This window comes from Rhincodon typus, chromosome 6 (genome assembly GCF_021869965.1).
Source record: "Rhincodon typus isolate 14 chromosome 6, sRhiTyp1.1, whole genome shotgun sequence".
Lineage (NCBI taxonomy): Eukaryota > Metazoa > Chordata > Chondrichthyes > Orectolobiformes > Rhincodontidae > Rhincodon > Rhincodon typus.
The window spans coordinates 45,739,983-45,754,509 of NC_063337.1; the positions used below are offsets into that span (position 1 = coordinate 45,739,983).

Below are 14,527 nucleotides of genomic sequence, written 5' to 3' on the forward strand. Positions count from 1 at the left end.
AAGCATGGCTCTCAATCTCAAACAGTATATCAAGTTGTTCAGATTTAACAAACAGAAGCTGAGAGACAGCTCCTCCTGGCCAGGCAGAGGGTGGAAAGAGAAGGGCGGAAAAAGAAGGGCACAATTCTCTTTTCCAAGAGTTGGAATTCTGCTGATAACTGGAAGGATGAGAGGGAATCTGACTGAAATATATACAATTCTAACAAGGCTGGACAGAAGCAGGAAGGATGTTTTCTCTGGTTTGGGGTCTTGAACGAGACGTCACTATCTAAGAATATGGAGTTAGTCATTTAGGACTGAGATGAGGAAAAATCTCTTCACCCAAAGGATATTCAACTTATGGAATTCACTAACGCTGAAAGCTATGGAGGCCAGGTCACTGAATATGTTCAAGTAGTAGATACCTTTTCGGATTCTAAAGGCACTTAGAGATATGGGGACAGAAAGCAAAAATCTAGCGCTGTGGTGTTATTGAATAGCAGACCTGACTCAAAGGGCTGATTTGCTGACTCCTGCTCCTAGTTTTCATGTTTCTATAACAAGCAGATCATATTAAACAACACATCCTGTCAGCTGCTCACACTGCTGACTGAGCTCAACCAATCAGTACCTACAGAACTCAGATAATAGTGTCCAGCATTTATAAGTGATTCTACAGCTAGACGATATTTGCCAAATAATCCTATGTGTGCTAATAATTACATATAAAATTTCACATTATAAATTGGATTTGCAGTATGATTCACTTACACTTGTAGAAGCTAAATATATTCACAGGCGGGCAAAATGAATACGTCTGGGCAATTTTTAAGAATTAAACACCATCGTAACACCACACAACATCTGATCAGCAACCGTTCTTACACAACATCAATTGCTCTTCCTTATTGAATTTCGCATTCTTTTATTCATTTGTGGGATGTGTGTGTTGCTGGCTAGCCAGCATTTAGTGTCTATCCCTAGCTGCCCTTGAACTGAGTTGCTGGGCTATTTCAGAGGGCATTTGAGAGTCAACAACGTTGCTTTGGGTCTAGAGTCACATGTAGGCCTGACCAGGTAAGGATGGCAGTTAGTGAGCTAGATGCAGTTTTCTGACAATCGGCAACGATTTCATGGTCATGAGTAAGTTCTTAATTCCTAATTCCTAATTCCTAATTCCAGGTTCATTTTTTAATTGAATTCAAATTTCACCATCTGCCATTGTGGGATTTGAACCCAGGTTCTCAGGACATTAGCTAAATTTCTGGATTATATAGTCTAGCAATAATTCCACTAAGCCATCGCCCACCCCTAAATTTTTGTGCGGATGAACACAAGACAAAAAGTTCTAATAGACAGACAGTTGCTTTCAGCAATACTGTAGTTAGAGGTTATGAATAATGCAAATGGAAATTCTCCAGTTTCAGTTGTTGAGATAGGAGACCTCTCACTAGCAGCACAGACTGGTAGAATTATGTTAAACTGCCTTTGTAAGGGTGCCTTATTTCCATTTCCCAACTTTTCACACATTTAGAACTACAGTTAGCTATCAAATCTGTAAAATTATAATAGTCAATAAAAGAAAATGAATTGTTACACTTTCTGATATATCAATTGACCCTTGAGACAAAAGATATTTTCAATTTTAAGGCAAGTTGTCTCTTCAATTCGAATTTTAGAGAGGGATTAGCAAAGATCAACAGTTTAAAAATAATTTAACTTTTTTTCATCATAATACAAGAATATTTGTGCCCTGTGATTCAGCACATCAATTTGTTCACTCAGGGACAGACTAAATAGCTTAGTAGGTAATTATTATATATTGACCACGAGTAGGAATAAACAAAGAAACTGAGCCCATGGGTGTGGCAGGATAGGATAATGCTGGTGGTCATTTTGGAGAGGTAAAGCTAAGGAGTAATTTATGCAGGAGGATCAAAATCTACATTTTGAGACCTGAAACCTAATTAGGCCAGTGAGAACAGATGAGTGGAAATTGGCACAGTATAACATATATACAAGCAAATTGTAGATGATGTGAAGTTCATACAAGTTGAAGGATCTGATTCCAGCCTGTGGAACATTTGAATAATAGAAGAATTTCCTCAGATGGTAATATTACACAGATAGAAGTGAGATTTTGTGACAAGAATGATTGGGTTTGGGACAGGATACTATGACTAATCACTATGATTGAGCCTGACACAATGCAAATGATGATATAGTTGGTAGTAAGAATTCAGGTTTTGAGTGAAGATATGTAGCTCGGGTGCTGGTTGTAGATGTTGGTGTGTTTGCTGAGCTGAGAGCTTTGATAGCAGATGTTTCGTCCCCTTACTAGATGATATCCTCAGTACTGTGAAACCTCCTGTGAAGTGCTGTTCTCTTGTGCCAGTTTGAATTTATATGGTCTGCTTTTTGCTGCCCGTTCCGGCTGGGCATTGAATTAGATCTGATATATTGACCATTACAATGTGTTTGTTGATGGAGTCTGCAGATGAATGTCAAGCCTTCACGAGTTCCCTGGCTGTCCTCTGTTTGGCTTGTCCAATGATAGTAGTGTTGTCCCAGTTGAAAGTGTAGTGTTTCATGTCTGTGTGTATTGAAGCCAAGGACATCTGGTCAGGTCGTTTAGTTGCTGGTTGGTGTTTTTGGATGCGGGTTGCTAGTTGTCTGCCTGTTTGTCCCATGTACTGTTTTGTGCTGTCTGCGCCTGGTATCTTGTAGGCCACATTTGTCCTGTCTATGCTATCTACTGGGTCTTTAACTCTGGTTAGTTGCTGTCTTAGTGTGGCTGCCGGTTTGTGTGCTGTCATGATTCCTAGCAGTCTGAGTAGGCTGGCTATCAATTCTGAGGTGTTTTTTATATATGGTATGGTGATTATTATTTTGGGTTTTATGTGTCCTGCTTGTGTTGTCTGTTGGCTATGTATCTGTGGATGAAGCTGCAAGGGTATCTTTTCCTGGTAAAGGCCTTGTAAAGGTGTTCTTCTTCCTTCTGCAGAATGAGTATACTGCAGGGTGTAGTGGCTCTTTTGAACAGAGTCCCAATGCAGCTCCTCTTGTGAGAGCTGCGGTGGTTGCTGTGACAGTTTAAGATCTAGTCCATATGTGCAGATTTCCTGTACACTTTTGTAATGAAGTCACAAACACCAGCTAGCAATTAAACGACCTGACCAAATGTCCTTGGTTTCAATACACACAGGCGAGAAAAAACACACTTTCAACTGGGACAACACTACTATCATTGGACAAGCCAAACAGGGGACAGCCAGGGAATTCCTGGAGGCTTGGCATTCATCCGCAGACTCCATCAACAAACACATTAGACCAGATATACGGACCATTACAATGCCCAGCCGGAATGGGCACCTACCAGAAGCAGCAAAAACCAGACCATATAAATTTGAACTGGCACAAGAGAACAGCACTTCACAGGAGGCTCCACAGTACTGAGGATGTCACCTAGTAAGGGGAAGAAACATCTGCTATCAAACTTCTCAGCTTGGCCAACATACTAACATCTACAGGTAGTAAGAACGTAAGAGTTTGTGACACCAGATGTGCAACCAGAGTAAATTAAAGCTCAATTATGACTGGACATCAAGCACACAAGAGCTGGCAGTCATCTGTGAATGTGTGGAAGCAGACCATATGTGAGTTGACAAATTAGAATCAGAGGACCAGATTCTCTTCAGTCCATTGAGGCTGTACTGCCAAAACTATGCTAAATCTACACTAGTCCTACTTTCCAGCACTAGGCTCATAAAATGTAATATTATTCAAGGCGAACTGTTCATCCAAGTACTTCTAAAAGGTTGAGGGATTACCTACCTCAACTACCCTTCCAGTAGTACATTCCAGACTTCCACCAATCTGAGTGAAACATGTTTTATTAAATCCCTTATACACCTACTGCCTTGCACCTTAAAACGGTTCCCCTTGTTACTGACTCTTCAATTAAGAACAGCTGCTTTCTATCGAACCTGTCAATGCACCTCAATCTTAGACTCCCCCCAGCCCAACCTTCTCTGCTCCAAAAAAGACTTGAGCTTTACCACCCTCTTGACAGCTCAAACAGTCCATCCGAGACAACACTTTAGTAAATATCCTTTGCACCCCTCCAGTGCAAATCACATCCTTCCTATAGTGTGGTGACCTGAACTGCAAACAGTATCTGTGGCCTAAACAAAGTTCTGTATAGGTCCAACGTAACCTCTCCACCTTTATAAAATGTCTCAACTGATAAAGGCAAGCATCCCACATATCTTACTAACTATCCTATTAACCTGCTCTGCCACCTTGACAGATAGCAAGACCTGCAGATGCTGGAAACAGAGTCAATGCAGTGTGGAGCTGGAGGAACATAGCAGGTCAGGCAGCATCAGAGGAAAAGGAAAGTCGACATTTTGGGTCGGGACCCTGCTGAACCCACAGGAACTTTCCTGTTCCTCTGATGCTGCCTGACCTGCTGTGTTCTTCCAGCTCCACGCTGCATTGACTCTGCCACCTTCAGAAATTTGTGCACGAATACCCCAAAATCCTTCTCAGAACCTTAGGATGCTATCATTCATCGAGTACTCAGTCTTGTTACTTCTTCCAAAGTGTAGCACCTCACACTTACCAGGATTAAATTCCATCTGACCAACCTGTTTAGACGTTCCTGTAACCAAGGATTTTTTTCCCTCACTGTCAACCACCCAGTCAATATTCATGTCATCCTCAAACTCACACATCGTCTTAACTCCTTCCTTCCACCCTTGCTTATCTACATTATCAATATGTTTCAGGAACAAAGGACCAAGTACTAATCCCTGTTGTAATCCACTGGTCACTGGCATCCAGTCAGACAAACAGCCTTTATATGACAACTTTGTCCCCTGCCACTAAGCCAATTTGTCAAGTTACCCTGGATCTGATGTGCTTTTACCTTCTTTATGAGTCCCATGTGGCACCTGGTCAAAAGTTTTGCTGAAATCCATAACTTACATCACATGAACAACATTCCTCTCTACATTTAGTCACCCCTCAAAAAAATTCAATTAAATTTGTTAGGCACAATCTCCCTCTGATAAAGCTATGCTATCACTGATCAAATCTTGCCTGTCTATATGGACATTAAGTCTCTCCTTCAGAATTTTCTCCAAAAGTTTTCCTACTGCTGATGAGGCACTCGCTGCTCTCTAAGTCCCTCACTTGTGTCTCATCCTTCTTGAAAAGTGGTTCCATACTAGCCATCTCCTGTGGCAAGGGATGAATTAAAAACTGGGTCAGGTCAGGGCCTAGTGATTTCCTGCCATGTCTCCCACAGCAGCCTGGAATAGAACTCCTCTGGACCTTATGCTTATCTACTTCTACACCCTCTAAAACCTCCTCATTCCCCATAATCAATCTGCTCAAAAACCTCTCAGTCCATCTTCCTTCTCCCAAGAGAGGGAGATGTGAAAAAGGTGAACATTCTACCAATATCCTCCAGTTCCACACACACATTTCCACCTTTGCCCCTGATAGGCCCTACTCTTCCCTGGTTATTCTTTTCCCCTTGATATATTAGTAGAATATTTTGAGATTTTCTCTAATCTTGCCTCTTCTTTGCCCTTCCAATTGTTTTCTTAAGATCCCTCTGCACATTCTGTACTCCACTAGGGCCCATAGTTGATATGCTCCCTTTGTCCCTGCTACACGCCTCACGTTTCCTTTTCATCCAGTTTGAATATTTCTAGACACCCAGGGTTCTCTGGTCTTGTTGCTCCTTGGGCCTGTACTCTCCCCAATTCTTCTTGAACATTTCCCACTTTTCTGCTGTAGATTTACTCTCAAGTAGCTGTTCCCATTCTACTTTGGCCTGATCCTCAGATCCTGCCTTGTTTTAATAAATTCTGTCTTCCCTCAAACTGAAATCCTTCTTTTAGACCATCTTTTTCCTCTTTGGACTTGTTAACCAATCAGCAACCAATCAGCAACCATCCACTTAATTAAGACACATCATTTTTGTTTTTAAGACGTGGATTTTAGACTTGAATATTCAGCTTGTTATAGTATTTGAAATTACAGGCAACATATATTGTATGGGGTGTAGGGTCTGAAAGGGTTAATACTGAAGAGTGATTTATAATTAGCACCCACTGATGAATATGTCAGATTTGGTGAGAAACCAGTTCAGGGTCTTGAAGTAGTAAGACCTTTTACCTATATCTTCCCCATAGACACTGGTCCGAATTTGCCAATGGCCAGATAATTTCTAAAGTATAGATTGGAGTTGCACATAGGGATCCTGCAAAATTCCCATTGGAGCAGAACTGCCCAGGAAGCTGAAGATTCTCTTGGGCAATTTCCTTTTGCTTGTGACCCTTCGAGATTTAAAATTAAAGAAGAAGTCGGAGAGATCTGCTACAGTTAAGCAAAGAGGTGCTCAGGATAAGTTAGTCTATCAAATACATAACCTAACTCCTGAGTAACTATTACCCCTTCACCACCAGACCAGACAGCCCCCATTGTGCAAGAGACCCATCCTGCCACTCATCCCCATTTCGAAAACTGACCCCAACCTTAATCCACTCCAAACCTGACACCCCTTTACGTGGAAATGTTGGATCATAGAAAGTAGGAGTAGGCCATTCAGCACTTCAAGCCTGTTCTGCCATTCATGGCTGATCATCCAACCTCAGTATCCTGCTCCCACTTTATTTCCGTATCTTTATACATAGTTCTTAGGGTTAAAGGGATCAAAGTCCTTCATGAAAACATTGAATGTTTTGACCCCAACTGCTCTCTGTAGTAAAGAATTCCACAAGCTCACCACTCTGGGGGAGGAAGTTTCTCCTCATTTCATTTGAAAATGGCCTATTCTGTATCCTTAAACTGTAAATTCTGGTTTTGTTAAAGTGATACTGCATACTAATCGAGAGACATAACAAAACAGACAAGTTAAGTGTATATCCATTGGACGACCATAACCCCCTCTGCACCCTCATGACCCAGGAATCCTTCCCCCATCATCTCCCAACCATCCGTCCCAACCTAAACATAAAATACACCTTGTCACCTTGCACCCTACCCATTTGACACACAGCTTTACCCATGCAGCACCCTAGGCATCTGGCACCTCGTTGAGCCAGCATCCTAACATCTCGCTTAACTTACACATTTTACCTTTAGACAGCAGCTGTCAAAACGTCGATCTGCAGTTCTGGACCTATGGATTTCAGAACACAGCAACTGACTGCTGTGAAAAGGGTGTGGTTTGCCTTCCTCAAACAGTTCTGCAAAATGAGGGAACTGTTGACATGAAGTATGGCTGCACAGTTCTGAAGGAACTCTGATCAGAATCTCCTGTCAGAAATGCGGAGCTCTTTTGTCGTGCAAAAAAAAAAGTAGCAAAGTGAGAAATTGCAACTCCTTGAAAATTGCAGCACAAAGCTACAGAGACTATCACGTTAACTTGGAATCTATTGCATGGTAGCAGCTATTTACATCTTGTTTTAAGGCAACATCCTCAGACTACCAGGTGGTCTTTCTCTGCCACACCAGATGAAACTGTAGTGCTGTTTTCTTTTAATTTAGCTCTCACGGCAAGGCTGGTCAGTACATGGATGGTACATAACAATATGGGGCATGTGAAATGAGAGGTGTTCTGCTCAAATCTCATGTAGAGCAGATTTTTGGGGAGATAGGTTTAAAGTAAGGGTCAGGAGAATTTGAAGAAATTCTTTTCACCAGAGGGTAGGGCTATCATCTGCTGTTTACTGCCTGAAAGAGCAGTAAAGGCAGGAACTCTCAAGATCCTAACAGCATTTAGATGAACACTTGAAACAGAATAGCATATAAGACAATGGGCCAACAGCTGGAGAATAGGATTCAAAGTAGATGGGTGCTTGATGATTGGGCAGAAGGGCCTCTTTCCGTGTTGTAAAGCTCTATGACTCTATGAAACAGGCACCATAAATGCTTACCAGAAAAGAGGATGGTGACAGCAATTCCACCAGATAGCTTAATGCATGGGAGCAGGGGTGAGGATTGATCATACAATAGCATTCATTTAAAATTAATACAAGACAAAATGCTAAAACATGAAAATGTTATAGCATTAAACAAGACTGCAGTGAATTTATAATATGGCAATTACAAACAAATTGAAAGGTCAGTTTCATGTTTAAACAATTTGCTGGAAAGCCATTCCAAAGAACAAAGTTAAAAGATAGTCATTAATGAAGTTATTCAGTTTCAGTTTTCTGATTAGCAAATCAGTCTGGTGGGAAAAGAGACCAAAATCTTGAAAGGGAAATACAGCAGAAAGTATTATTAAAGTGTAAAGAGAAACTACCCTCATGAAAAGGGACTGTAGTGAGCACCAAAATCTACACAGGCTATTATCTCAGTTTGCTTAAATTGCAGTGTTACATGCTGATTCATCTATTACAGCATTCTTTAGTAGCAGCAAAGTAGCAAACTGTAAACACGTTGCCACTTAAATTTATCAATAAACATTTAATTTAAATCTACATTGTCAAACAGGCTTCAATATTTCCATTCCCAAGTACTCTTCTATTAAATGCATCCTTTATACATAAATTTATCTTAAGTATATAATGTAGGTGATATCTTTATTTTAAAGCAAACTTACTTCAGCCCTAGGAATTTCTCTTGCTATGCGCAACACTCTGAAAATTCACAATGGTTGGTTTTCAAGGACCATGTTGTCGTGAGAATGGAGCAGGTTTTCAATAATCTCAGATTGTAAATACAGATTACTTCATGGAGAAAATAGCTAAAACATTCAACACTATTGATGTTACAATGCTAAAATGTGATCCAGTTCTAACATTCCACAAAATATCTACATAACAAAAATATTGGTATATTAGAATAGAAATATTGTTTTATTAGAGAACCCAATAGTCAATAATGAATTACAGCTGAGAGATTGCTTAATGGTAATAAACATAAAATATGGATGCCGACTACAGATGAAAAATCTACTTACAAGCCTGCATAAGCAACAAAAGATCCTGGAGATTAATCTTCATGTTTATTATTTTGTACATTAAATAGATGCCCTTTCCCTACTGCAGCGGAAGGTCATCAGGGGCTCATCACAAAGTATTAGATGATTGGTAATAAACTGCAAGCGTATAATGTCACAATAAAAGTAGCACATCAGACATGAAAAATTATTTAACTAGGGAATATTGTAGTTTTATTCTCGGGAAGGAAAAGGAAATCATCAGGGGATCCATCATCTCACCACTCTCACACAGTTTCTAGTCCTGTAGTATTGAGGATGGCAGGCAGCAAACTGAACAAATAGCTTTTTGGTCACTGTTAGTGAATGGCTAATAGAAATCTGAGAAAGGGATTGAGGCAGAAACAGAAAGGCTTTGTATCCAAAGATTAAAAAAAACAATAAAAATTTACAGAAGAATCATCATATCTCAACATGGAGGTATATTTCCAGAAAACATAAAGGAATAAAGTGCACGTACATGGTACATGTGAAATAATTATTTTGATCCCTTGATTGAAAAACTCAATACACTATAATTCACATATAATGCTGAAAGAAAATCACGTAATTTGTTTAAAAAATTATTCATTATTCAAGGTTCCATAAATCAATTTCACCTTTACTAAGTGTGTTCAAATCCTTCAATCTTTCAGGTGCATCACTTCAATTTCTCGACATTCTTCAACACGGTTTATTTTTGCTATTGATTTGTTCTGCAGAGATTACTATTTGCTCAGCAAAGTTAAATAAATTTAAACATACTGCTGATCCCAATAAACACGACTGATTTGCTAAGGATCTTTATGTGATATCTAGAATTCCAGCGTTACTGGATTCATAGGCTTCCATGCATCTGTATAGTGCCTAAACCTAAATTTGAAAGTTTTAAGTATGTACAGCATCAATAAACTCTGAATTTTGAATATAAATATATTCTACACTCCATCCAGTTTTTAAATATGTTAAAATATTTAGTTCCAGAGATCATGACTTTAGTTGAATAGTTCTTGCTATATCTAAATTATCGCTTCCATAAGTTCATTATACATTAGAAAACACCAAACAACTGTAGACCCTTTTACAATAATACACAAAATAAATGAGTATATCATGTTTAGTATCATCAGCTGAATGCTAACATCGCTTTCACATTATTGGAATAAAGCTAATTACAAATTTACTTTAAATTTAAAGATCAATAAACATTCTGTGCAGGTTACTTCGACATTTTACTTTCCAGTTGCAGTTCTTCCTAAGAGTATTGTAAAATTTAGAAGAATGAAAAAAAGTGAATGCACAAAACAACAAATGTACAATGAACTTACAAACCAAATAAGAAACACTAAACAAATGGCTCGAGAAGAAGTTCGTCATAAGGCAGTTTTCCTCTTCATAAATTCAACAACCATCTTCTCTTTACACAACGGCTGGAATGAAACGTAAACATTTTGCCCCATCAATTTTTATCACAGTCCAGACCAGTTGTGAAAATACGAAGCCCAACCTGATGACCGTGAAGTGCTTTCGTCTTCTCCTAAAAAAAAAACAAAACTAAATAAGTGGACTTTATTATAATAACTTAAAATTTGGAGGTGGAAACTATGCAAATTACACAACTTTCACATTGTATTGTTTTGTTCAACAAGAAAAACTGCACTTTGTGCATCTCCCCATGTCATGTAAAATCATTGGTTTGTCAAGCGAGCAACACATTTGTAAACCACCATTGATGTTTTAATACTGGCTGATTGAAACTGCACAACTAGAGATAGAAGTAGGACTCAAAAGGACTTTCAACCTGGCCTCACACTAAACACTTTTGGGCAAACACCTGGTACCTGTTTGATGCTTCATCGTCATTGGCAGCACTTCAGAAAGGCAATGAGCAAGCAACAAAATTGGAAAATATTTACTGATATACACATTTGAAATAAAAATGTAAAATTTTAATTTTAGTTTTTCCCTGTCAAATCGGTTGCACTAATGACCAAAATCTCCCATGAACAACTTCTATCTTGATGCCAGTGGATGAGGGAAATACAAGCCAATTTGCTTTTCATTTGGAGAAAAACACCTCTGACAGACTGAGAATTCTCTTTGCAGGAGACAAGTGTGAACCTTTTTTCTCCAGTCCAAGCACACAGTATGTTGCTTACTTTGCTGTAAGGCAGCCTTCTTTAAGTTATTATCTGGTAAATTGAAACTTAGTGAGTCTGCGAAGGGAGCCTGGATGATGAAATTTCTGCATTTGTGCCTTATTTGTATGTTCCTTCTATACTATACAAATAATAAAAACAGATTTCTGAACAACATTTGCAATAGTTGACATTATTTGCCTGGACAGTGGTGTGCCAATGGTCTAGATTCTGCAGTATAAACATCAGCAAGGGCATTAGTTTTCAAACAATAAAAGTAAATCAATTAACATTGGGCAACGACACTCATGCTGTCAAACATGCAAATCAAAATTGCTGTCTATGTTGCCCTGCTCCCCCTGTAGCTTCAATAAACTATCTTGTGAAAGAGTTGCTATTGAAATACAAGGAAGCCTGTGTAGTTGTGGTGCCTGGTCACTAAACAGGCCATTCAATCTTTGTGTACTTTACCATAATTAGTCTTGATTATTGACAGATAGGCTCTGGCACTGAATAAATGAACTTTCATAAGTATGGTGTTCCATTCCCTCAGGTTTGTAAACAATCTTGTAGATTTAAAAAACAATAAATTTAATTTTCTTACATTTATTATTTTGTATTCCCCCCTCCATCTCAAAATGTATTTTTCTTCCCTTTTTTTTTAAAAACGTGGTTGTTATGTTGAATTCACCACGCTTATACTCCCCAATTTTGACTTTGCAGCACTCAGTAACAAATCTTCAATCTGATTGGTGAAGGAGATACACAGTTGCTTGTGATGTTCACACAGTTCCATGATCTCTAGTAGAGGGCCCTGCACACAAACAATCTTCTAATAGCTGCAAATTCAAGTGTAAAACCCCATTGAAAATTTGTGGGCAACTGCAAGTGCAACATATGACGATGGCACTTTTTTTTCACTAAAGACAGCGGACTTCAAAACCCAACCCAATAAGAGGCTGTGGGTCAATAACCCAAGATCACAGTTTAAAATAACTCATAAAGAGTAAAGGGAAAGGAAAACATTTTTATATGGAGGTTTATATGGAGGGCTGTAACATGGAGTGGAAGGGTGGTGAAATCAGATTCTATAGGAATTTTCAAATGGCAATTGGGCATGTAGTTGAAATTCACTAATTTGTAGGATTATGAGATAACATTACGGAGTGGCTAAGGTAACATAACTTTGCTTGTGCTGGTTACACAGCAACTGCATCCATTGTAGATAGCAGTTTACAAACTCTAAGTTCTATTACAAAAATCTATAGCAAGTCTTAGCACATGTATGTATTGAACAAAGTCTGTCACTGAAATCCAGGCCAAAATCTGTATACTTTTTTTTAAATCAACCTGTTCAGACATTTTATGACACACCTAGGCAGGTCAGATTTGAACACGTCTTCTGGCTACCACTAGACAAGACCCACTAGGCTAACATTTGTAGAGGCATTACAAATACAACAGTTTGGAAACCACTGATTTAGTGTTCAAGAATTGCTCACCAGCTGATTGGAGCCCTCAATTAGAGAACAACAGTCCATGCTCAAGTTTTAAATTTCAAATTTTACCTTGAGCTATAGCAGACAGCTTGCTTCGCTCCTCTGGGCTCAGTTGTAACATTGTATCAATTACTGGGAGAAGGCTTTGCTTCTCACTACCTGCATTTAGGAATATGAACTTCAACATAACATTCTTCAAATACTCCAGGTTTGCAATAGACTTTTCACGTTCCTGGTTTCTCTCTAGTCTTCTCACTTCATTCTTCAGCAGCTATTTGGGGAAAAGAACACTTTGTAACCTGTATATCAAGGTAGGACACAAGATCAGAAAGAAGCATATACTAGAGAAGGACAGAATAGGTGACATCATCAAAACTGAATGGAGGGAGGAAAATAAGACACAGAATTTCAGTGAACAGAGAGAGATGTCTATAACACCCAGTAAGGAATGGTTAAAAAAAATTGCAGATGACCTACCGTACTCTTAACTGCTCTTTTGACATACATCAGGAAATGTCTGTTGTAACAGGCTACAATTCTTAGGTTTGAACAACTTTAACAAGACAGGACTACATATTTTACTACATAATCCTATAAGTCAACTAATTTGCATATGATTCTCTCCCCTGATATCAAGGAAGATAACATCTAACAAGAGTCAGATTAACTAAAGAACGACGAAGCACACTTTATTATATTCCATGAAGAAATTCCTGAAAATAAATAGATCTGGCAATACTTAATTAGGTGTTCCATCCCACTGTGTGTGTACCTACTGTGATTTGTTCCATAAGGATGGCATTAGTAGCTTCAGTCTCACGCAAGAGCCCATTTAAATGGTCAATACTCTTTGTAGCTGTATTTAATTTCTGTGTTATTTCTTCTTTGGTTGGCTCTGGCTGCCATTGTGCAACATCTGCAAATAATCAATGGAATAGGGAGAACAGTTCTCCGGTTAACTTAGGTGTAGAAGAATTTTGGTTGCTTTTCTTATGCCTTTTTCTATAAGAGGAAATCAAAAGTAGCTTCCCTAGGTTTTTTTTTTAACTCCTGGACCAGCAGATATTTTAAATTTGCAATCTTGATCTTTTCCCAAATTCCTTCCCTCCATAACTAATCCATCAATATTGACTAAGGGGAAAAGCAGCTGGTGTGTTTCTAGATATAACAATACTGTTCTCAACCAAAACTTTACAAAATATAGAAATGGGGTCCTAAATGGTTCATCCTCAGGTCTGCCTTTCCTTGTTGGGAAAATGTTATTTTACAAGATTTTCTTTGTCAGTTTCAATACACAAAGAATACCCATTCAGACAGATTTAGTAGGCACTTTAAGATCTAAATACATTTTATAGCAATGTTTATGAACACATGGAATAGCAATTCTTAAGATTTAAAAAAGACTTACCACTTTTTCAGGATAAATGCCCTTATTTGTAACATGAAAAAAAAAGTAGTAGTCTTCTTAAAATAATTACCAAGGAAGAAAACACCAATTAACTTTCTTGCCTTACAAATATATTTGTTAAATTTCCATATCAGACAAATTAACTGACATTCTAAGTCTGTTGTGAATTTAAAACTGTCAACCAACCTAATGCTGCCTCCGGGGAGGTAAGTAATTGCTCAAGAGAGGCAACTTGGGTATTGGAAGAAGATACCGATTCTGTTTCAGTCATCTCCATTCCTTCTCCTTCTCCACGGTCAATGGAATTGATATCTATCACAGATATGTCCAAGTTTCTTCGGTCACGTGGAATCTTCCCAGATGGCTCAAGTTGTGCAGAGTCTTAGACAATTTAAAAAAAAACAAACAAAAATAAGACGTCCTCATGGTGATGAACTGTCGCTCTAACACTAAATAGATATTATAGAAATTCATGCATGATGTGTAGGGTGACATTGTAAAG

General features: G+C 38.6%; 1 protein-coding gene across 2 annotated transcripts in view; it reads right to left on the reverse strand.

Annotated features, from left to right (window-relative positions):
• Positions 1-8,831: 8,831 nt before the first annotated feature.
• The window catches only part of LOC109920593 (GRIP and coiled-coil domain-containing protein 2), a 59,809-nt gene continuing 54,113 nt past the window's right edge, over positions 8,832-14,527 (reverse strand). Inside the window, exons 20-23 of one of the 2 annotated variants that reach the window (XM_048597722.1) lie at positions 14,212-14,406; positions 13,394-13,533; positions 12,687-12,888; positions 8,832-10,517 (exon numbers count right to left, since the gene is read on the reverse strand). In XM_048597722.1, the coding sequence (XP_048453679.1) occupies positions 10,450-10,517; positions 12,687-12,888; positions 13,394-13,533; positions 14,212-14,406 (605 nt within the window). In that variant the 3' untranslated portion in view covers positions 8,832-10,449. Of the gene's footprint in view, positions 10,518-12,686; positions 12,889-13,393; positions 13,534-14,211; positions 14,407-14,527 lie in introns of those variants that run through there. The other variant, XM_048597723.1, reaches the window with a different exon arrangement.